Here is a 25,646-nt window from a genome sequence, read left to right on the forward strand (position 1 = left end):
ACAGGAGAAAAACATAATGATAGCAGCTTAAATTAGGGATATTTTGACTCGATAGAGCTCTGTACTGTTTCCTGGACAGTGGACATTAATATGTGGTCATAAATAGAGTTCCTGACCTTATGTGGACCTGATTGCAAGTACAAAAAGCAGCGCCTGAAAGCTCACAAAAGCCTGGTTCATCAGTAGTGGATGTGAAACTGAATTAATGTAGAAGTTTTGTAATTATGAAGCTATTCCTTGTCAGTTCCTTGTCCACATTGCATTCATTACTTCTTTTTATTTTAATCTCTATAAAGAACACTCTGTGGTTGTTAAACCTGTTTGCAAAAATTTGGAGTGTACATGGAGATCAGTGTAGCCCAACTGTCTTGAATAATCCAGTTCAAATGCCATACTCTTTTACCATATGGTTGATTTGCTGAAATTTGCCATGGTCTGATTTCTTTCCATAACGGCTGAAACAATGTCTTTCAGGATCCGAAACCACACTGTTCGTAGAGGAGGACCAGGATGTGCTTTTACCATGCTCGCTCAGCTCCAAGGAAAACATCAAGGCCTGTCTGTTCGACTGGAAGAAAGATGGTCATAAGGAGGTGTTCATGTATGATTCTGCAGCTCGTTATGATCACTTTGCGGGTCAAGACCCACAATTTGTAGGTCGAGTCTCACATTTTGAAGATGAGCTGAAGAACGGTAACGCCTCCATAAAGATCACAAAGGCAAAAGTGGCTGACAGTGGAAACTACACCTGTAATTTCCTATGTCTACAGCCGAGTCAGACGTTCCATGTCCAGCTTGTTGTAGGTGAGTATTTTTATAAGATTATGTTGAAACTTTTTGTTTTCAAGATCTTCTGCTGTTATTTTAGACAAAATACAAAATTCTGCAAGAACTGAATCTTTAAAAGCTAATCAAAAGAGAAATTTAAGTGATTAATTTGTTGTGTTGCGTTGAGAAGTGGCCACAATTGTGTGCCAGGCTCTACAAGCATTGTTTGAGATCTGGCTCCTCAAAACCAGAGTAGTTCTACATGACTGAGAATACTTAACATTTATCACAGCTGCCTTTCTGCTATCTTCTTCAGCTCTGTCTCTTTCCAAACTAACCAGAGTATGTGCTGTGGCTCCCTCTCACCCATTTTACAGCAAGCCAGTTTCAGGGCTGGTTCAGAGCCGTTTGCCTAAACCAGCACCACCCATTATCTTACCCTTCATGGTTGTGGAAGCTGTCATTTTGTGAAAGGTGGAGGTACACTATGGACTGGTCACCGGTCAATCACAGTGCTGACATGTAGAGACAGACAACCATCCACATTTACATCTGTGGGAAATTCAGAGTCACCTGTCACCAGACAAGCATATCTTTTAGGGATGCACTATATTATCAGTCTGATATCGGTATTGGCAGATATTAGCTTTAAAAGGTAAATATCGGTATCGGCAGATATCAAAATTTCTGCCGATATTTACATTCAATATTTTGTCTGTGTATTTCAGCATATATCGACTGTAAATTTTGGCCGTATATACTGGGAAATTAGTGGAATTTTAGGCTGAACTAACAGACCTGTGTCAGTATAGGTCTATTTCTTTATTTATCCTCATTCTTTAAACTTTAAAATGTTTTTAAGGACTAAAATTTGTTTTCTAGGTCATCCTCAAACCTTAAAGTGTGTCCAAAGGACTGAAATTTCTTGTCCAAAGAGCATATTTAAATACTGGTATCGATATCGGTATCGCTATCGGCTAAAATGAATCTGTAAATATCGGCATATCGGATATCGGCAAAAATCCAATATAGTGCATCCCTAATATCTTTGGACAGTTGTAGAGAGCCAGAATATCCGGTGAAAACCTAAACGTACATCCAGGAGGAGGACAGGCAAATTCCATACAGATAGGCCCTTTCTGACCAGGATTCAAACCTTTTTGTTGAGTTGCACTAGGAAAAATAAATCCTTCATGTCAGGGTCTGCTTGCTCATCGACTAAAACTATGACTAAAATTTTTGTCCACTACCTGTTTCCATGAGTAGAACAAGACTTGCTAAAAATAGATCTTCAGTGATAAAAACAAAAGCAAAGTAAGTTTTTGATATGTTTGTGCTGGACTGTTAGACTTTAAAAACCTATGATATTTCTCCACTGTGCATGTAAGTTATGTCAGTATTTGCATCATTATAATTTAAATTGTTTAGAGTATTGATAGTGCATCAATATGAATTTTTTTTTACAGTACTGACTTTTAAAAATGCTTTGTTTGTACTGCTGCCTGTCACTCGTAACCCCTGTAGCTGTTCATGATAAGTAGTAGTTTCCTACCACAGTGCTCTTATACCTGATGTAAACAACAGAGGACTGATAGCAGTGATAACATCTTGTAGTAACAGTTGGGTTTAGCACTATTTTGATCCTGAAGGTGGGGATAAAAATGTATGTAGACTGTTTCAGGTTAAACACATGTACAGTGCATTCACAATGTAATAAGACCCCCTTCATTTTGACAGTTTTGTTATAACAGCCTGATGATACAGTCAGGGTTGCCAGGTCTGGGTGACAAATCTAGCCCAATGGCCAATAAAAACTGGCCCAAAATCAGCCTGAAACCAACCCCAGCACTGAAATTTAACATAAGCCGGTAAAACCTCTGCCACACCACATATTGCTTGTGTGCGCACGCAGATGTGCTGCTTCTGTATGTCTGTGTGCCAGTATAGCATAGTGGATCTTTGGTTGTGTGTCATGCTCTATGTTTTCCTGCTTCTCTGCTGGTTGATTTAGTTGTATTTGAGGGTAAAGAAGGTAAATAAAATAGTTTATTCTGCGTTGGATATTAAATACACATACACAAGACATCAAAAATATTCGGCGGGAAATATGCAGACCTGGCAACCCTGGCAACAGTTCGGGGAAAAAAAAAAAAATCTTTTTCTCTCAGTAATCTAAACTCAGTACCCCATTATGACAAAGTGAAAACAGAATTTAAATTAATTTACCAGAAAAAACTGAACTATTTCATTGACATAAGTATTCAGACCCTTTGCAAAAAAAGTAAAATTTAGTTCAGGTTCCTCCCATTTCTCTAGATCTTTGCTAGGATGTTTCTGCACCTCAATTAGAGTCCACCTGCAGCCCTCCATTGAAACAGACTATCTTGTGTTTTACACTAAGGAGAGGCCTCTGCCTAGCAACTCTGCCATAAAGCCCAGACCAGTGCAGGGCTGCTGTGATGTTGTCCTTCAGTAACTTTGTCCCATTTGCATGCAGGATCTCTGGAGCTCAGTCAGAGTGACCACCAGGTTCTTGGTCACCTCTCTCACTGAGGTCCTTCTCTTCCAGTTGCTTAGTTTGGCCAGACCACCAGCTCTTGGCAGAGTCCTGGTTGTGTAAAACATCTTCCATTTGAGAATTATGGAGTCCACTGTGGTCTTTGGAACCTTCACTGCAGAAGCCATTTTTCGTAGCCTTTCCCAGATCTGTGCCTGTCAACAATCCTGTCTATGAGCTCTGCAGACACTTCCTTTGACCTCATGGCTTGGTTTTTAGGGTCTGTTTTTTAGTGTCAGCCAGGATAAAGCTTGTCTGAATTCTCTAAATGTTGAGTAAAGAAGCCTCACTACATCCTTTATCGCCTTTGACATAGGAAGCACTGGACCATCTTTTACCAAGGGGGAGGAGAAAAGACAATCCTCAATTCTTTGTGTCAACTTCATTTACACTTGTTTACTGTTCATCAAAACAGGCCATCTATTTGACTGTAACATTACCTTCACTGAATTAAACAATAGAATTCTTTGTCAAACTGATGATCCGTGTGATAAATTTTGAAAAATAAGGATGAACAGAGGAATATTACAGACATGTCAACTATGTCGTCCAACATATATATTCGCTATCTCTTTTCATTTACATTTTTATCCTAACATTATAATCAATTGATCAGTCTATAATTCAAACTGCATATGTTTTGCTTTTTTTGAAAATATTAAAGTTAGTGCAGTGAAAGTCAATAAATCACCACCATATCAAAACAGGATTTCTAAAGTTTGGATGATGTTACATTTGGCATATCACATAAATGTAATTATGTTTCTCATCATAATTACAAAAGGAGTTTTTTATTCACAATTTATAGTTCTTTTCATTTAATAATGAGCTGAAAGAACGATAAACCAGAGTAGAATAATAATCAACAGCTTTGAATCACGAAAGAATTAAAGATAGAATGGCTGGATAGAGAATAAAATAATACAATTTAAAACCATTGTAGAAGTAGAAGTTCTTGAATATCATTCATGTAGTTGTACTGAGTGAAGAGAGCTCAGATTAAGAAATATTCATGATTCAATTATAAATATGAATTTGACTGACTGTAGAAACAGGCTGCAACATATTTTTTTTAACGCAAGAGGTCTGAATACTTCCTGAATGCACCGTATAACCCGTGATGATATTCAGCACAGGGCATGCAAAGAGGAGCAAACGGCTGCTTATTCTGCTAACATTAGCCTCATTCAGTCAACAATTTCACACCATAACAGTCTGAATTTGTTTTACTGTTACAGTGGTTTACAGAAAGTGCAGACTAGTCAGCTAAACTCAATTTTAATTTGTGTTCAAAAGGTGAAATTACTCACTTTTTAACGTCACTAGCTGGGGGGTTAGTGTGGCTAGGGCAGGGTTGACATGTAAAATTAACCAGGATGAATGCCATTCATAAATAGCAGAGCTTCAGCTAGTGGAAAAGCAAATTTCAGACTGACCAACCATGAACCGGCTCCGGCTCTAGCCCAGCACCAGTCCTGGATTGGATTTTGCGGAAAAAGTGTTACTTGAATTAAAACTGAAAGCTGTTTTGGTGATGTTGGTTGGGGGGCACAGCACAGGCTGTGCACACATAAGAAGCTAAATTTACAGCTAAGACTCTAAGTTCATTAATCACACAGCAAAACCTCATAGGGGTTTTCATGAAATGAATTTCTTTTATTCATTCATTTATTCTTTCATACATGATTACTGTTGGTTATCTTTTTAACTGTTTTTACCTGCTGCAGGTTTTATAGTTCCTGTGAAGACAAGTGTCCCTGCTCCTCTTGGCCTGCGATGCTTCTGCTGTCAAAAATAACATTATGGCCTCTTCTCTTGACTCCATCCTCTCTATTTCTGCTTTCCTTTACAAGCATCTAAAGTCACTATCTCACAAGTTTTCCTGTTTCCAGTCTACAAGAGCTCCTGTGTCTCCACATCACGTGGAAGTTGAGTTGTCTGCTCGCTCTCTGCCTCTAAACTCATCCCAGGTACAGTTTTTTAGAGAGTGATGAAATTATTTTTACCCATTGTTAGTTTGTTTGGCTGTCTTTGAATAGATGGCATTAATGTAAGGTAAAGGAAATTCTGGCATTGCAGCAACACAAGAGATGGTAACAATACAACAGGATTCAAAGTTAAAAAAAAAAAACTAAAAATAGAATTAAAAATAAGTTATTTACAATAGACAGTAAAACCAAATTAAGGTAACATGTTGATATAAAGTGACATGATACTCTCATGAGGTTCAGGATCTTGTTCTGTGTTGTTGGGATGTTAAAAAAAAAAAAAAAAAAAACCCCAGCAGTGACACGGGCAAACTCCTGCGGCAAATAACGTGGTCATAATCACGCCACCAGAAGCTCCACATCTGTAGCACAAACAGTCCGTCATGGTTAAATGTTCAGGATAACAACAGTTGGCATTAACAAAAATGGCAAGAGATTCTCCCTCTTTTTACTGCCCTCACCCTTGATCAGCTCGCACCAGTGTAAAGCCGGCTAGAATAATAACACAGCCTGGTGTAATTCTTTAATAATTATTCATAAAGCACTTTTCAAAACATGTTACAAGTCCTTTACAGAACATAAAACATGCACAGCAGATCAGAATAAAATCAGCTAACTCCATGGGAACAATTATGTTAATGCGCTTGGTGCATAAAACTTGATATGATACAAAAAGTGAGTAAAAGCAGAACCTTTAAAGACAGGTTGTATTCAACCTCTGCTTAAATTCAGGAATAGCCCTCGCATAAAGAAATTTTTTAAGTGACTTAAAGAAAAGCATAGGAAAGATTTATTCCCCTTTAGCCATGTCTCCATGAAGCAAAGCACTCTTGTAGACTCACTGACTGGTCACCAAGGCTGTCATTTCATCCATTTTGTTGGCATGTGATTTTATCATCCCCATAATGACCAATGGCACCAAGTTTCTTTCACTAGGACAAATATGACACTCTGCACCTTTAACTCTCTCTCCATTTAACTTTTGCACTGCAGTGTTAATTTCATCAGCTAACTAAGAGTAAGTTTAGTTTTTGTCCAGACAACCAAAACCAGACTAAAATGTAATTTTGCTTTCTTTGGACATTTAAAATCCATGATATTTCTCCACTGTGGGTAAATTGGTCAAAATATAGTGCATCTGTATCTCCTTTGCCTCTCAGCTGTAGACAGCAGGGACCCCAGGGCTGGCAGGGTGCAGAGAACACACTACCATGATTTTGTACCAGGTTTAGCTAAGAGAATAAATACTTGGACTAAAATTAAAGACTAAAATCTGAAGACTTTTTATGGACTAAAACTAGACTAAAATGTTTTTTTTTTAGTGTTCGTCGACTAAAAGTAGACGAAAACTAAAAAGGGTAGAAATGGCTGAAATGTGATTATAACTGAAGGGCATTTAATCTAAAAACTAATACTGAGACTAAATTTAGGCCTGACCAAAATGCAGCTGTGCAGACTACTGAACACAAAAATTATTTAAATTATTGTAGTTAAAAAGGAGTAAAAGACAGAACAAGATGTCAGAGCTGCTGCAAAAGGCTGCCGAATCTCTCAGTGCCAAGCATATGTATGTTTAGATTTGTTACCATCTTAGTGTGCATTTCACTCTTGAGTTGAACTACAGTGAGCACATTTTTTCCTGATGGTTATGTTTTATCTGCATCATCCTGGTCACAACAGCCGAATATTTGCAGAAAGCATTGACGGATTTCAAATGAATTTAAAATGACTAATGAGTGAATTATGGTCACCTTTTGTCCAAATTATGTTTTGCTGTTCCATGTGTTTTGTTTCTCTCAGACAAGAACACACAATAATTGCATGCTTTAACCATTGCACATTCACTTCTTCTCCATGTTTGCATTGTTGCATGCATGCAATATCACGCTTTTAATAAGCTCAAACCACACATTGCTGATGACCACCCTTTGCTTGTTTTTATTTATCTGATAGTTTAATTGTTGCTTTTAAACTTTTTAACTGTTAGGAAATGGCAGGTATTAGTCAGTGGAAACGTGTCAGATGTCCTGGTGTTAAACACAGGCTCTCCTCAAGTCAATGTTGGGTATTTTTGAGAGCCTATGGGCAGGAACATGAGGCTGCATACAGTTAAACGCTGATGAAAAATCAGCAAAACATAGGCGCACGTGAGCTTTCCTACATTCCAGGTGCCTAGCAACAAAATTCAGCAGGGTCGCCACAGCATCCTCTACCCCTTTCCTAGGTTGATACACGAATTAGAGTGGATCAATCACTGCCTGTGTCATAGAAAGCAGATTCTTTTTCACCATACGCTCAAAGCTCTTCATCACCACTGAGTTGAGTGCCACAGGACAATAATCATGTAATATCTTTGATGATGGTATTTTTGCCACTGGGACAATAAGTGATTCCACAATAAGGGAACTTTGTTAAGTGACAAGGACCACTGGAAGATGAAAGTGAAGATCTCACTTAAGAATGGGGAACAACATTTAAGTTGGCAACCACTAATGCCATCCGACCCATGACTTTTCTTTGCATTAGTCTTTTCAAAAGTGCTCCACGTGCTGATTTCATCTATCTGAATCTTACTGCTTACTTGAGCAGCCCTGTATTTAAACAGTTTGTCAGAAAAGTCATTAGAATCAAATCTCAAGTAAAACTGATTTAATTCTTCTGCTAAAGAGGAATCAGATTTGTCAGTGCTGTTCACTCTTTTCCTCTTGTCCTGAATTCCCACCATGGATTTAATTCTTCTCCAAGTGGAGCGAGAATAACCAGTCATAGGCTCATTCTGGTGCTTTAGTAAGCCAAGGAGGCTAACTAAGAGCCATTCTGTGTAGTAGGGAGACCTCTGCTGGACGTTTTGGGGTAGTGTTTTTAATATGTGCAGGTGCTGCAGAATTTGGGTTTGAACTCTGTGTAGCTTTGTATGAGCAGTTTATTGACATAGTTTTCTTACTTTGTATCTATTTTAGAAAACCACACTCACATATGCACACAGATGGAAATTGTTTAATTTGTTTTAATTTTTAATTTCTTAACTGATTGAGACCTTATATCAAGGTGTGCTCATTTATGAGGCAGCTTCATTACCTCGGCAAAATGGCCGAAAAAATAAAAGATTTCACTGACACTGAAAAGTGAAATATTGTAAAATACCTTTCAGATGGATGTAACGCTCTTGAAATGGCTCGAATTTTGAGACGTGACTACGGGACAATTGAATTTTTTGTGCTGACAGTCAACAAGGTCGCAGAATAAACTCATCAAGAATTAAAGGCAATAAATAACTGCAAAAGACATAAGAAGAATTAAGCGTAAAGTTACCAGAAACCCATTATCTGCCAGTGCTACCATATTCCACCGCTGTAATCTGCCCACAGTATCCAGAAATACAAGGTGTCACATATTCAGAGTCATGGCAGAGGTAAAGAGGGTTTAAACTCGACTCCCACTGAGTAAGATTCATAAGTTAAAGCATTAAAATTGGGCCAAGAGATACCTGTATACAAATTTCTCATCGATGTTATGGACTGGTGAATTAAGAGTGACATTTGATGGACCAGATTTATTACTAATGGAAACAAAGAACCACTTTGCCAATTCCTAGAAGATACTTCTTTCAGGCAGTGGTACAGGAAGGAGTCTACAGCATTCAAGAAAACGATCTTAATACAAGACAATGCTCCATCACATGCATCCAGGTACGCCACTGCCAGTAAAGAACTCAAAGCAGATGGAATTATGACCTTTACCTCCCTCCTTACCTGATTTAAATCCCATTAAGAGCTTGTGGGTCCTTCTCAAATGTGAGATTTACAGTGAGAATAAATGAATTAGTTGAATAAAATCTTTTAAAAATGTAGTTTTCTAATGATCATGCACAGCTATATTTTCCTTTGGGAAAGAAATAACTCCTTTTTCTGATTGCGCATCTGGATTTGAGGTGCAGTAATATGTAACCAATTTATTTTTTCATGAATAAAATTTATCCTGCTGAATACAGTTTGCCTAAAAATTGCACATGTCGTGTGTATATTGGGGATCTACAAATGGGAAAGTTAGGGCTGAATTCGATGTTTAAAATGCCAATTTTGCCTATGCAAATACAGATGTTTATTTCATTACTTCCTGTGGAGTACAACTCCAACTATGCAAATGTTTTTTGTCATGCTTAATCATGAAACCAAACCAGTTTGTCTAACAGGTGACTTATTCAGTCTTTTAAAATCAATAAGAGTCAGGTGTACTAGATGACAGCATTAAATTGATTGGACACAACAAAACAACTACTGACATCTGTTCATGTCACATCAGCAGGGTTTACTCCGGCTGATACTGATGTTAAACTGGCATATTGGTACACCCCTAATTAATATTTTTGAATAAGTTGAATTTATCATAGATCAACAGTTTTTTCTCATTCTTCTCTTCTTCTTCTGGTACTTGGCCCAGACAGTCACAAAACAAAACAAGAACTCTCATAAATATTCTTAGGCTTTGTTCACACTGCAGTTAAAAGTGACCTGAATCTGATTTTTTTTTTTGCTCACATGTGACTCGTATCTTATTTTTTCTGACAGTGTGAACAGCCCAAGTCACATTGAATTTGACCTTTTCAAATCAGATTCAGGCCACTTTCACATGTGGATCTGAATCAGATACGTATCTGATCTTTTAGAAGTTGACTACAGGCAAACAAAAAATAAGACCTGAGAAAAGATCAGAATTGAGCCCTAAGGCCTGCAATGTGAACATAGCCTAAGTATCTATATCTATATCTATATTATGTCAGAACAAGATTATATCATGACTGAAACATGCTTTGACTTTCAGGGCTGTATGCTGACCGAGTGGAGGTAAAAGAAGGAAGTGATACTGTTTTGAAGTTTCCCCTCAGCTCCAGGGTGAACATCCAGTCAGGGGTGTTCGACTGCAATAAAGATGGCAAGATGGAGGTGTACTTCTATGATGAGGGCCTTTATTCTGGTCATGGCCGTAATGGTCAAGATGACCACTATAAAGGACGAGTCTCACATTCTCAAGAGGAACTACAGCATGGCAAGGTCCTCTTAAAGATCATTGACACCAGGGTGGAGGACAGTGGAAACTACACCTGCATTTTTCCCCGTCCTGAACCAAGACGAGAAATCCATGTTCAGCTTGTTGTTGGTGAGTACTTCAACTGAAAATTCATCCCTCACCAGTTTTTTTTTTTTTTTTTTCTTTTTTTAAAAATCTCTTGTTCTCATGTTTGGTTAGTTTGACCAAAACTGTTCATGAGAGTCTGCGTACTGGAAGTGGTGCAGGAACTTTAATGGAATTAGAGTAGTGGAGTTATATTTGTGCCTCAATCCTGGGTGAGCAATGGGAAACTTTTGGCACAATACAATTAGATTGTAGCATCCAAGAGGTATATCTAACCAACAAAGAAGAATGAGAGAAATTCATTTCTTCTTATATTGTAAATATTTAACCTGAAAAGCCAGATGGATTTGTTTCAAACATCTGGTAAACCACTCATAGACAGCGTTTCAGAAAGGGCAGAGCCTTTGAAAAAAAACTCGGAGGTTGACTGGATGGACGTTTTGTCCGTCACATCATTACGGGCAAATTAGAACAGCAAAACGTGATTTAGCTGCTACCGAGGTTCACCACTATGGAGGAGTAAACTCCACAGAGAACTGCATAACGCGCCCATGGTGACTGCAGACATGTCAGTACACAACTTTTGTTGTTTTTGAGAAACTCACTGCTGTTCTTTGTTCTTTTTTAACAAAGAAATGTCACCAAGTTCTGATAAAACTGGTGCTTTAGCAGCATCCCTGTAATCTCTTCCGCCATAATTGCAGTGGTCTCTTGTTGCTGTTTGCTTACTTAAAAGCACTGCCCTTCTTTGCGGATTGGTCCTGTCACTTTGTAGTCGGCCCATATGGTTCTGACGGGAGTTTTGCAAGATGGATTCGTGTATCCGTCTGCTTTGCAAGGTTAGTCAATAATACAATTCTGGCTGATAACTACAGCATGTCTTCTGAGCAAGACCAAAGCAGAAACTTCTTACATGTGGCTGTGGTGTAGCAATTGGTCTTGCTCTGAAGACATGCTATGGTTAGCAACCAGGACATACTTCCATGATAGAAGAAAACTGAGCACAGAATAAATTCTTGTTTGCTCACCTGAAGTTTTTCTTTGCACAAGTTAAATTATCCCTCAAAATACAATTAGTGTGCTAGTGAAATATATTTATGAGCTTAAAGTTTCCCATTGCTTGCTCAGAAATAAGGCACAAATACAACTACATAGAGAGAGAGAGAATATGGAAAGCATGCAGAAAAAAAGACAGGTTAGGTTTGACACCGGGCCACTTGCTCTGAGGATGCAAGGAAAAAAAAAAAAAAAATTCTAGACCACTGACAACACATCAATATGGCAACAAAAAATACCCCCTGTTAGGGCTGGACGATTATGGCAAAAATAATAATCACGATTATTTTGATTGATATTGAAATCACGATCAATAAACACAATTATTCATTGATTTCAAAACTTGAGTATTTATTGAACCATAGCTTAAAAGAACAATGAAAAATAAATTAGTAAAAGTAAAATAATAAATATATATTGAATAATAGCAAAAAAAACAATAAATAAAATTAAATACCCTATCTACATGCACTCCTGTAAAACTTGCATATTGCAAATGCAAATTGTCCTACCATGTCCTACCCTTCTTCTCAACTAAAGGCTGCTGTTCTGTCACGTTTTTAATCGCTCACTCCTCGTATTATTGATCCACATACATCACATGCTTGCTGCAGCTGTGCACGCAACACAGGTGCATTCACGGTGCTTTTACAATGTAGGAACTTGCATACACACTGCGCGGCACATTGATTGTTTTTCTTCGATTATAATGTTTTTATGATCGTGAGAAGCCAAAATTAAAATCACGAATCAAATTTCGATTAATTGTCCAGCCCTACCCCCTGTGTACCCAAATATAGGATGTTTCATTTCCATTTAGCTCTCCTGTAGTAGAAGTCAAAATATTAGTCTATAGATCTACTCAAGTAAAAGTAGAAAGTGGATTATTAAAAGTTTACTCAGAGTACAGAGACGTTTTTGATAATGTGCATTTTGCAACAAGAGAATATAACTCTCCAACAAGATTGTTTATTATAACAATGCATGAGTCAATCAGTCTTTATTTCTATAGTGCCAATTTATAACCAAAGTTATCTCAAGACACTTGACAAAGAAACAGGTTTAAACCATCTTCGTGATGTATTACTATAAAGACCCAACCCTAATCCTCATGAGCTCAGCACCAGCAGGAATTAGCATCGTTACATAAATACACCTTTCCTTTAACAGGCAGAAACCTGGAGCAGAACCAGACTCATATTGACAATCCGAAACTGTGCTGGGGTTCAAAAGGGGCCTTTCTGTGTTGAGTTTGCTTCTTCCCCCTGTCCATGTGTGGGTTCTTTCCGGGTACTCTATCTTCCAGAGACATGCTTGTTAGGTTAATTGTTCGTTGGCTAGACTTGCCATAGGGGTCAGTGTGTGCGCCAGTCTCCGGATGACTGCCGACCAGTCCAGAGTGTAACCTGCTTTTGCCCAATAACAGCTGGGATGGGCTCAAGCCTCCGGGATAAGTGGAAGATGGATGGATAATGTTTGTAGGGGAAGCATTAGTAGGCAGATTTAGAAGAATCTACGAGCCACAGGGGCTGTGGAGCTCCTAAGAAGATGTTGATAGAACTAGAACATGAAGATTCACAGCAGGTGATGTGCAGTATTATGATAGGAATGCATACATGAAGAGAAGGAGAGAGAAGCTCGGTGTGCCGTGACCCTTGGCAGGCCTATAGCAGGCACAGGCTAAAGTTTGACTTAACCTAACCTTATCACCCCTGATGCTTGCATCTACCATGCCTAACTACTGAATCATAGTAGAGATTCTTTTATAAGCAGAAGTCCCCAGTTGTACAAACTATGGTTTGATCTTTTTTCAACCTTGTTGTCAAATGAGAGAGAAAACAAAGTTGGATTCTTAAATAAATATAAATATAAAACCTGTGCAGATTTTTTAAATTACAGCTTTTTACATTGAGTGGCACAGCTTCTCTCGTCTTAACAGTGGAGGCACATGACATTACTCAGCCAATCAGATGCTTCACTCAGGGAGTGAAGATTGTGGGTGTGTGAGCAGCCTGCAGCTGCAGAGACACACAGAGATGGAAGTCTCAGAAACACATCAGAGAAACAGAGTTAGGGAAATGTAGAGACACTGTGCTTTGAAATAAGAAAAGATGGCTGAGAAATGAGACTTTTTGATTAAAAATGGATGGACTATTATGTTAATTTTTCCCACGTCTGGATTAAAACCAACATACCTCATATGTTTCAACACATAATGATACGTCGTATGTTTACGAGTCAAAGCACACACCTTTGTACAACCACACTGACATCTGATTAAGGACAGAAAAGAAAACCTGAGAGACAGATATGATCAATGACATGATCATTACCTGACCATCAGTGTTCCATTAAAGTTGTATTGGCTTTAAGCCGACATATAAACCCCTCTGGGTCAGCTGATATTGGTCTTATTCAGCTCAGATTTAAAATGTTAAGATGATCAGTACTCTCACAAAACCTGGGAAAAGTGAGAGTGGGAAGAGAGAAATAGAGAAAAACATGTTAAAGCTGTTCAATTTTAATCGGTTGATTACAAATTTGCTTTGAAAATTAATATCTAATAAAAAGAGATGGGGAAAGTAACATTTCACATTTGACTTCTTTAGGAGCTGTCTGGTAGCCTTTTTTATATTTGAGTAGCCTAGAAAGCTAATTTTACTGGTTATTTTGTAGTGTAGTTTAATGATAATGTCATTATTCCCTCCGGTTCATAGAATATTGTTCCCATTCTTAAGCCTGACATAGTGCTATGGTCTGCCAGTCAGCGTGTAGTTTATTTCATAGAGCTGACAGTTAGTGGAGGATTCTGTGGAGGAAGTCTATGAAAGGAAGAAGCTGAGATATGCAGATTTAGGAGCAGAAGCTGAACAGTGGGGATGGAAAGTTAGGACTCGTCCAGTAGAAGTGGGATGTAGAGGGTTTGTAGCAAGGTCAGCTGTTTTATTACTTAGAGAGCTGGGAGTGCAGGGACAGAATCTCAGATGAAGCAGCTAAGGCCAGTCAGTAGATCTGAATGAGGAGGAGTAATGTTAACTGGGGGGGGGCACAACAACATGCTGGGGGGGGGGGGGGGCAGGGTTGTGCACCCTTAGCTCTGCCTCCCCCACCCTATTGCCAAGCATGCTCTCTCTTTCTCTCTCTCTCTCTCTCCCTTATCTGTCTCATTTTCCCCTCTTTTTTACTCTTAGTTATTGGTAATAATTGTTGTACTGCAATCATGAGTGGTGTTAAGGAAGGTAGGATCGGCATTGTCACTACCTGGAGCTTGCATGTACCGAGCCTGGGTCTGTTAAAGGTGGCATGCTGTTGAGGCTGTGTAGGCCATGTGGTAAGATAGGTAAGATGATGTCTGCGTGTTGGCATGGTGGGTGGTGAGAGCCGGCATGGAGGGGTGTGGCTCTGGGACGCTGGAGATCATTTTCAGCCCTCTGGAGGTGTCGTGGGACTAACTGGATGAAACACTGATGAAGGAGGGTTCCCACTTGACAACCCCTGTGAAGTGCGGGTTTCTTGCTACCCATCAGTCTGCACGGTTGACTTGTGGAGGCAAAGAGTAACGGATTAGGGATTTCCTCACTGAATTCTGATCCTCTTTATAGGGCACAAATGTCTTGTGTTTCATTCAAACTTGTTTTCATTGTTTTTTATGAACTGAACTGAATTATATTATATTACATGTTAGATGAAATTATGTTCTCTACCTTTACTAAAGGAAATTTAGTCAAACCACCAGACCTCAGAGGATTTTTGTTGTTGACTCCTGGTCGAGTGGTTAGTTGGCAGCTCAAATATAGAAGCTTGTATTAGAAGCAGCAGCCTGGTTCATGTCCAGCCCGTGGCTCCTTCCTGCATGTCTTTTCTCACTCTCTCTCATTAAAGTCAGAGACAGTGACAGTCAACAAAAACTCAGACACAGGGAAAAACATGGTAAAACAAAGGCAGAGAAAAAGAAAAAAAGATACAAAAAATAAGTACAAAGTGTGGTGGCCTTGAAGAGTAAAATGAATTGATGAGTGGGTAGCATATGAGTTCAAATAACTATTTATGAATTGGGCGGTGTGTGTACAAATGTAGCTGAATGAAAGTTAATGGCTGGGGTTTCATATGAATCATTATCTATGGTGGTGGCTCAGAGTGAGAATGGCTGCTGCTATTAGGGACTGGTTTAGATAAGAGATGGCGGAGTATGAGTCAATGAGAACTTTGTGGTCAGACCACACCACAGCATTAACACTTTTTATGTAGAACTGAAACCCTACAGAAGTAGACAGATCTGACTTTTGAAATGATTTCCTTATATCACTCACGTATTGATGAGAAAATATTGCTCTTGTTTGTCTTCCAGATCCCATCTTTAGGGACAGGACTGGAGAAAATCCATGTGAGTGATAGTATTGCTCAGTAGTTGGTTAAACTGTGTTTGTGGTGTTTTCTATGTTTAATGCTTTATATCTGTAACTCTGTTAGATGTGCTGCTGCCTGTCTTGGCTCAGACAGTCTGGAAAATGAGATTGTTAATCTCACTGAGGTTTTATTAGTTACATTTATTTAAATAAATAAAAATAAAGTTTCATTTTAAAAGATGTTAAAAGGCCGTTTAACTGAAAAATATGACTTTCTCATTAAGGGGTGCTGATTGTAGATTAACGTTAGAAAAAATGAATATAAATAATTGTAGCATGATGCTGCATCATAACAAAACTGACCAAAGTGAAGTGGGTCTGAATACTTTCTGACCACACTGAAACAGAAAATTATGGTCCTTTATATGCTGGATCAAATTTTTTTTTTTTGTCATTTCTACTAGATCAATGAAAATAAACCCTCACTCTAAATTTGCCATTGATGTTGAATTCATTAACACATTTGTAATGTCATCCAGCATTAACTCTTCTTCATAGTAACATGCAGGGATGGAAATTAACTGGTTACATTTACTCAGATTTCTGTCATTGAGTATCTTTTGTGATTATATATAAGTTGTGAATAACTTTATACATTTAACTTTTACTGTGGTGTATTTATAGGAAAGTATTGTAAACAATATTTTAAAAACATCAAGTACTGAGCAATAAATTTAGCCCTGAAAGCTGAATTGAGGCCAACAACTCATTGCAGTCAGCAGCACATCAAAAGACAATGCGTCCATAATGCATATCAAAACAGCTGTTGAATTGCACTTCAGGATAAGTCACATCTTAAAATAAAAACCTGGTTGGAGATTCACATTATCCTACTGTTATTGCACATTAAGATAAGATAATATTAGTGTAAAAGCTCCTTGGTTATCAAAAGTAGCTATACAGTAATTAATGCCCTGAGTGAACTTTAAATGTTTTTCTACTTTTACTTACTCTATAGACCAGTAAATTTACTCACTAACCAATGCTCACAAGCAGAAACGGTTTCAGTGGGCCCAGAAATACATGAAGACTCATTTTCAAACAGTCTTGTTTACTGATGAGTGCCGTACAACCCTGGATGATCCAGATGGAGTAGTGGATGATTGGTGGATGGCCACCATGTCCCAACAAGGCTGTGACATCAGCAAGGATGTGTCAGAGTCATGTTTTGGGCTGGACTCATGAGGAGAGAGCTGGTAGGCCCCTTTAGGGTCCCTGAAGGTGTGAAAATGACCTCGGCAAAGTATATAGAGTTTCTGACTGACCACTTTCTTCCATGGTACAAAAAGAAGAACCGTGCCTACTGTAGCAAAATTATCTCCATGCATGACAATACACCATCTCAGGCTGCAAAGAATCCCTCTGTGTCATTGGCTGCTATGTGGATAAAAGGAGAGAAACTCATGGTGTGGCCCCATCCTTCCCTGACCTCAACCCTACTGAGAACCTTTGGAGCATCCTCAAGCTAAAGATCTATGAGGGTGGGAGGCAGTTCACATCAAAACAGCAGCTCTGGGAGGATATTCTGACATCCTGCAAAGAAATTCAAGCAGAAACTCTCCAAAAACTCACAAGTTCAATGGATGCAAGAATAGTGAAGATGATATCAAAGAAGGGCTCCTATTTTAACATGGAACTTGTCCTGTTCAGATGTTTTTGATTGAAATAGCTGTGATTTCAGTAAATGTGACCTCCTAATGCTGCAAATTCAACAAATAACCATGTTCAGTTCATTACAACCTATAAAATGTTTTAAAACTCTGTTTTCCATAATAATATGGAACAGTTGAGTTTTTTTTTGTTTTTTTTTTAAATAACGGTTATCATTGTGAAGTTAGTTCAAAAACATCTGAATTATGCTCTAATGGTTGATGACTTGAAAAATACTCTGACTGTAATTTGCATTAATATTTCAGAAAATAAGAGAAATGTCATTTGCATAATAATGTGGAAAGTGGTGTAAATCTATCAGACTGTTAAAATATCAGGTCCTATCAGACAGTCTTTGGGTGTTTTACTGAAAGCTTTCTGTTAAAGTCTTTTTCATATCCAAGTAAAGAGACAAACAAACACATTTTAGTGAAAGCTGTCTTTTTTTGTCTGTACTATCATTACAGCTGCATCACCAAGGCCGAGCATCGAGGTTCTCAATCAGACTCAGGACTGGGCGGTGCTGCAGTGTAAAGTTCAAGGCGCTTCTCCAAAACCTTCCCTGAAGTTTCAGGACAGTTCTGGAAACCCCCTGTATGCTGAGGAGAGCCCGCAGCCCCACACAGGAGGAAAATATGACATGACCATTCAAGCTACTGTGAATAAGACCGACCACTACCGTTGTGTACTCAGGCAGGAGGAAATTAATCATGAGATCACCATCAAGACCTTTGTCTACATTCATGGTGAGATTTTTTCTTGTTCATTTGTCAAATCATTCATGTTCATGTGATTTTTGGCAACTTGAAACGATGATGTGTTTTTTTCTAGACAAAGTGTGTGAGGACCCTTACCGCCATTGGTTTGGTGTGACTGGATGGACTCTGGCTGTACTCCTCCCTTTGAGTGTTGCTGTACCGTACTTCATATCATACTGTATAAGAGGTACTTTTCTGTAACATACCACACTGAAAGCTGTTTTGAATTGACAGAAAATGGAATAAGGAGGTAGATACAGCTGTTAAATGTCTAACTGTTGTCTGAGGCACTTTTGGAGAGTCCAAAAGTATCTGAGCCTCCCTCTGAATCCCCTCCCTTTACAAACACAAACCTGAGTGCTTTAGAGATTTAAAAAAAACACAGTTAATAATTTTCAAAGCAGAGTTTTTTGATTATCAATCAATTAATTTCTGATTATCAATACTGACATTTTTTGTGATTGAAGCTCAGTCTATAAAATCAAATGCTCACATATGCTGAGGTTTTATTATTTAGAATATTTTCCCCCCATTAAAAAAAACAAAAACAAAATACCAAACAGACAGGGACAAAAAACAACTAAAACAACAAAACCCATGATCAAGCCAATAGAGCAACATAATAAATTCATCCAGATCCCACTGTTGTCAAAATTAAAAGTGATGTAGATTTTTCTTTAAAGTCAAAGTCCATATGAGATTGCACTGTATTCTGGGAACAATGCGGAAAAAATTTAACTATGGCAGACCACCTTGGTCTAGATAATTAATGGGAAAATCTAAGTCCGACCAAATGAATGTTGCTTGTTGCAAGGAGGAAATCAGGTACCAAAATATCCGACACATACCATACTGAATGTATAGAGTCGGAAACAGGGAAGAGAGCGGGGAGAGACATGCAGGAATAGTGCCACGGGCCGGATTCGAACCCAGGTCGCCTGCGTATATGGCATGCGCCTTAACCACTCGACTACTGGCGCGCTGTAACCATGAAATATTTAATGGGATTTTTGTTCACTGGTTTTATTTCGCTGGAGCATTAAGATCTTTTCATTGTTTTGCTTTCTGGAGCAATGCCTATGCTCTACTCTCATAACCTTGCGAAGCAGATGGATACTCCCGTTTCCTTGTTTCTCAATTGCAAATCCATCTTGCAAAGCTCCCATCTGCACCATTTGGGCCCGATTTAGAAAGTGACATGACCAATCAGCAACGAGGGGCAATACTTTCAGAGTCCTCATGTAAGCAAGCAGCAACAAGAGGCCGGTGCAATTATGGCGGAAGAGCTTAGTGTGGATGCTGCTAAAGAGCCAGTTTTATCAGAATTTAACAAAATTTCTCTGTTAAAGGAAGAAAAAAGAACAGCATTGAGTTGTTTCCTTTTCAAAAATGACAAAAGTCGTGCACTAACATGTTTACAGTCGCCATGGTTCGCATTATTCCTGATAACTGCAAATGCGCATCTCGGTCGAGGCTACGTTATGTGTTTTGTTGTGCTGATTGGCCTGTAAAGATGTGACAGACAGAACATTCATCCAATCACACTATGAGTTTTTTTCAAAGCCTCTGCCCTTTCCCAAACACTTAGTATTGAAGGTTTCCCAGATGGATGTGCGTCAGGTTACTACTCTCATGTTTCTACCAAGAACTCAGTCACAATGAATGACTAATCCAGGCTAACATCAGCACAGCTGAAGCTGACAATGCAGAAAGAACTTTTAAAAAGAAAAAATTACCAAATGTTAATGTACAAACTAAAGCTTTCAATATAACTTTAGCAAAATAGACCTGAGTGTAATTTATCCTCTTTGTCCCATTAAATTTATTCTTCTTTTTTACATCTATTTGACAGTTCTAACCCGAGTGAATCAGATTACCCGAGAAGTTGGAGGAAATCATAGATGCATCCCAGCTGATGAGGGTAAGTCCACTTTCCTGTAAGTGCAATGTAAAGTCTTAACAGCTTGAATCAGTCTTTGTTGAAGTATTATATCAGTAAAAATAACAATGAGTATCTGTCCACCTATTTCATTTTAAATTTTAAATATATTTCTAACAAAGCGCCTCTCTTCCTCTTGATCTGACTGATCAAAAGGCATTTTATTTCTTTTTTTTTTAAATCAACATTTATTTCTATTATTCTTTTGTCATACACTGCAGAGTCTGCTGTATTCAAACAGTCCAACAAGGACTGGTCAGCAGGTTGTTGTACTCAGAGCAAATTAATATTTTTCTAATATTTCTATGATATTACAAAATATGAAAAAGTCAAACTCAGAAATAAGATTAAAATCAACAACTGCTACAGCAACAAATTAAGGAAGAACTGACAGGAATAAAACACACTGTGCAGATGCAAAACAATTATTTTAATTCATTTTGTTATCCATTTTTTTAATCAGTCATCTGGTTTAAAAATATGACCACTCAAACACTGAGTCTATAGCCCTCATTCATTAAACCTGCGTAGAAACCAGCGCAGATTTGGGTGTAGTAATCGTCTTACAACAACTTCCACATGGGATTTATGAAACGTGTATCTGGCTGATCACAGCATAAGACCGTGCAGGTGTTGTTAAATGCAGCATCTGAAATCGGTCATCATTTATCTTCATGGTTCAGCTGGCGTTGCCCACTGAGTCTGTAACATATAAATATGTAAAGACACCTGCTCCCCTTTTTAGGGTGAGAATTTTCCAGGTCAGCGAAATAACAGAAATTAAATATTTGTTGTTTGTCAGCCTGGATAGTGGCATTAAAATGAATCAGAAACCGAACTCTAGAATATTTAATTTAGGCTAATACTTAATTTGTTCTGTTTGTTTATGGTCAACTCTTGAACATGCTCGCAAGGTTTAATAGTTTGGAGGTTTTTTTTGTTTTTTTACCAGCCACAGCGGTCTAAAAATAGTTCCTATTTAAGAAGCTAAACATTTAATTCATGTCATTCATCCTCTCAAGTTTCATCTTTTTCCCTGCATAATAAAAGTTTTGTTCTGCTTCAATCTCCCACAATATTGTCCTTGGATATCGCAGTGTACAACAGAACTTTTAGAATGACTAAATTCAGCCTATCTATTTTATTTTTAAAGTAAATTGATAAGGAAATGTTTGTTCATCAAAGATAACAGTTAACAAGGAAATCAGCTGAAAGCTTGCGCTGCTCAACATTATCCAAAAAACAATATTGCTCACATAGTTTATCAGGAGTTTGGTTCATGTTTGATACATTTTTAATGCCATAACACATCTTACACTACCAGACTCATGCTGCACAGTGAAACCACACTTACTTGAAAACATGCAGAATTTGCATAATGAGGCAAAATACTGCAAAGACAAAAACAGTAAAGACGATTTTGTGGTTCATTCACTTCTTGGAAAAAATAAAACACTGGGCTCATCCACCCTGACAGAGATCTTCATATACTTTGGTTATTTACATCAGCTCATACTTCATGGCCATGCTGAGTTAGTAAGAGTGAGAGCTCGCAACTTTCATGAGTGAATAGTGCATGATAGATCTGAATGCATTATCTCCAAAGTTTACCTCAAATTAATGCTTTTCTTGCATGTATTCTTTGGCATTTCAGAGGAATCATCTGTAAATGAGACACCTGCTGAAAAAAAGCAGAATGGAGATGTTTTAATACTATTACAAAATGACCTGAAAGTGAATGAAATGAAATGTGGTAAGTACACTTTGTATTTGTAAATACAGCATGTAAATGTTTCAGAGATCGGTCTTGATCAGAGGTTGAAAATTTTGTTTCATATGAAAAAAGGTTTGAGACTTGAGATGTGACTCACTAAAAATCTCCAGTTTTGTCTGATCTGTTCAAAGAACTTTCTCCCAGAAGCTCTGTGGCCTGTCAATGTGCGTTTTGCATAATGGCAAAAAGTTCAACTTAATGAACTCTGACCTTAACTGAGTCAAGTGAGGCCAGCAGGTCTTAAGATGTTGTTCTGGGTTCTTTTGGGACTTCCTGGATGAGTCACTGATAGGCTCTTGGAGTCATAGATGATGCCAGTAACTTTGTTTTTCATCTGTCACCTGTAACTTCATTAGATGGTGCCATGATGTGTTGCTTTTTGAGATCTTTTAGCCTCCTTAACTTTGTCGGACAGGTTCTATTTAAGGGTTTTCTGGATTCAACAGGTCTAGCAGTAATCAGACCTGGGTGTGGATAGTCAAACTGAACTCATCTTTCCAAAAAATGTGGTCGGTCCATAGTCAGTCAAGATCGTTCATAATTTACCTTTTTTCTTAATAAATGAAATCCTCATTTAATTCAGCATTTTTTATTTACCTAGGTTATCATTTTCCATTATTAACATTTGTTTGATTATCCAAAACATTTAAGAGTGGCAAATACCAGTGAAACAAAAATAAAATGGTTTTTGTTTTACTTTTGGGCCTTATTCTAAATATTCAGGGCTAACAGTAGAGCCCCTTGAGTTGCAAATAATGGAACCACCTATAAGAGATGGCAGTACAGTTGTACATTTTGTAGATATTTAAGGCTGATACATGGTTTATACTGCAAATATAGCGCCTGTCTCCATTGGCAGAAATGTTCATATTCTCTACTTTTGATAGTTTGTAATTAAACAAAAACCTGTTAAGTATATGAGGTTACACTGTGTGATATTTTTCTTTTCTTGTCTTTGCTGCAGGTTCTTCTGATCCACCAAACACCCCCGAGTTGTTGCCTAAATCAATCAGTGGCCTTCCATCTTAAAGCTTGTGGGTGAATTACTAACCACTCAAAATGTTTAAGATTTGGCAGCTAAACACCATGGAAATAGGCTGTCTCCTTGGCACTGATAATTTAATGTCCCTTTTATAACAATTGAAAAAAAATATAGTTATTTAGTGCTTAACAAATTTGTTAGACCACCACCCAGAGTAAGGTTTATGCCACAGCTGCCCTAAATTAACAGCACTGGTAATTACCAAAATCATTTTTTATGTTTCTGCAATGGTTAATACACCAATATGTAGAAGCTCTTTAACCCAAATTATTTTTAATGCTAAAATATGATAATTATTGTTATCCATGAATTTTCAAATTTACTGATTTACAAATAAACTGAAAAAATAGTAAAGCACATTATTATTTCTTGATTAATATGTCAAATTATAGTTATTTACTTGCAGTCCTGAACAGAAAAATGAGTTTTAGTGGTTGAATGTTATGCTTGATGAATTTCTGACTTCTCAGAGAAGCCCAGTGAGCCGGCTCAAATTTGGGTATAAAAAGGTGAATTCAGTTTGAAATTCCTCATTCCTGTTCAAAATGGTAAAATGTTTTTAGTTTTAGTTTTTAGTTTTAAACAAGTTTTTGAAATATTTCTAAAATATTTATGTTTTCTCGTTTTTATGGCGGATGGTCTAATTAATTTGTTAAGCACTGTATTTTGGAAGGATAAGAGGTCTGTATTTTATTTGGATGATTTTAAATGAATTACAAAGGAAATTAACAGCAATAATTTATGTTTTTATAAAGTTCCTCTAAACATCTACCAGTGCCTTTGATTACCCACAAAATAAGATGAAGAGACATTCATTTTCATTTGGCTTTTCCATGATGCAGCTTATTATTTTGTATGAAGGCAGCTGTGGATTGTTGAAGGGAGACATTTTTAAACTCAAGGACTGAGACCAAAAAGACAAATATTCTGAAAAATCATGTGTGACAACCAGCGACCTTAACTTCCTGCTTCTGCTCAGAAGCACACTCCTGAAGCTTACTGAAGGAGTGTGCAGACTTACTGCAGGAGCGTGTACCCAGAAGTGGTACAGTCCACCCCAGCATCTTTGGCCGGCCAATGGCAGCTCGAGAGGAACAGGTCTGCCATATACTCCTTACATTCTTCTTCTATGAACTGGATCACCCAAGGTCATCTCTCAAACTTCACCATCATCTTCTGGAGCTCTGCAGCATCTTTTGAATGATCTGTGGTAACGTGGAAGAGGCCAACTTGTGTGTGAGGGAACAAGAGGTCTCACTCTGTTGGAAAACTGTGCACAGAAAGTGATTGCAAATCTTCTAATTATTGATACTGAGACAGTGACTGGGGGGGGGGGGTATTTCTCTCTGTCCTATCTGCCATTACTGCCATTAGAGACTAAACACAGCTGCATGACATGGCTACCTTACTGAGCTACTGAGATGGCAGAGAAGACAGTATTGCGCTGTTGAATTATCTTCTTTGTCACTCAGTATCCCAACACAACTAAGGGAAAACATTATTGTAGAGTTTGCTAGTCAAAAAAACAAACAAACAAAAAAAGCTAAAATATCACATTGACATAAGCATTCAGATGCTTTGCAAAAAAAATGAAAACTGGAAATTTAGCTCAGGTTCCTCCCATTTCTATGAAGTTTTGCTGAGATGTTTCTACACCTTGATTGGAGTCCAGTGAAGGTGCTGTGCTAAATTAAATTGCTTGGACATGATTTAGAAAGGCACACACCGCTCTATAGAGGGCTTCACAGCTGACAATGCATGTCAGAGTGAAACTTAAGCCATGAGGTCAAAGGACCTTTCTGCAGAGCTTAGAGACAGGATTGTTGACAGGCACAGATCTGAAGGAGGCTTTAAAATGTCTGCTTCACTGAGGGTTCCCAAGAGCACAGTGGCCTCCATAATTCTCAAATGGAAGAAGTTTTGCACAGCCAGGACTCTTAAAAGAACCGGTCGTCCAGCCAAACTGAGCAATCAGGAGAGAAGGGTCTCAGTAAGAGAGGCGACCAAGAACCCGATGGTCTCTCTGACTGAGCTCCAGAGATCCTGTGTGGAGATGGAACAAAGTTCTTGAAGGACAACCATCACTGCAGCCTTCTACTAACCTGGGCTTTATGCAGAGTGGTTAGACTGAAGCCTTTGATCAGTGCAAAACTCATGAAAGGCTTTTTGGTTTCACATAGAATTTGCAAAGCCCAGTCAGCATATGGAAAAGGGATATTTTAGGGCTTTGTTATTATCAACAAATTAGCAAAAATCCTAAAATTCTGTTTTAGTTTGTCATGGTGGGGTACTGAGTGTAGATTAATGAGAGAAAAATGTTTTTATTATTTTTTTTATCAATGTGCTGTATAGAAGACTAACCAATTGGTGTAACAGGTCAGTTTTTCCCAGTAGAAAATGCCATTACTCAGCTTATTTTCTCAGTATGAAATGCAGTAATGTAGCAAGTTACTTTTCAAAATAATGATACTAAACTGCCTTTAAGTAAGTTGTATTTGATATAGCAGCTTTCACAGAACAAGGTCACAAAGTGCTTTACAGTCATTTAAATGCGAGAACAAAAAAAAAACAAAAC

General features: G+C 38.0%; 1 protein-coding gene across 4 annotated transcripts in view; it reads left to right on the plus strand.

Moving 5' to 3' along the window:
- LOC121504265 (butyrophilin subfamily 3 member A2-like) overlaps positions 1 to 23,283 on the plus strand; it is a 30,684-nt gene extending 7,401 nt beyond the window's left edge. For 3 of the 4 annotated variants that reach the window (XM_041778969.1, XM_041778984.1, XM_041778992.1), the window contains exons 2-9: positions 475 to 804; positions 10,135 to 10,470; positions 15,851 to 15,886; positions 18,026 to 18,304; positions 18,390 to 18,503; positions 20,169 to 20,237; positions 21,910 to 22,008; positions 22,994 to 23,283. In XM_041778969.1, coding sequence (XP_041634903.1) covers positions 475 to 804; positions 10,135 to 10,470; positions 15,851 to 15,886; positions 18,026 to 18,304; positions 18,390 to 18,503; positions 20,169 to 20,237; positions 21,910 to 22,008; positions 22,994 to 23,058 — 1,328 coding nt within the window. In that variant the 3' untranslated portion in view covers positions 23,059 to 23,283. The remainder of the gene's footprint in view (positions 1 to 474; positions 805 to 10,134; positions 10,471 to 15,850; positions 15,887 to 18,025; positions 18,305 to 18,389; positions 18,504 to 20,168; positions 20,238 to 21,909; positions 22,009 to 22,993) is intronic. The other variant, XM_041778977.1, reaches the window with a different exon arrangement.
- The last annotated feature ends 2,363 nt before the right edge of the window (positions 23,284 to 25,646 follow it).

This window comes from Cheilinus undulatus, linkage group 3, assembly GCF_018320785.1.
Source record: "Cheilinus undulatus linkage group 3, ASM1832078v1, whole genome shotgun sequence".
NCBI lineage: Eukaryota > Metazoa > Chordata > Actinopteri > Labriformes > Labridae > Cheilinus > Cheilinus undulatus.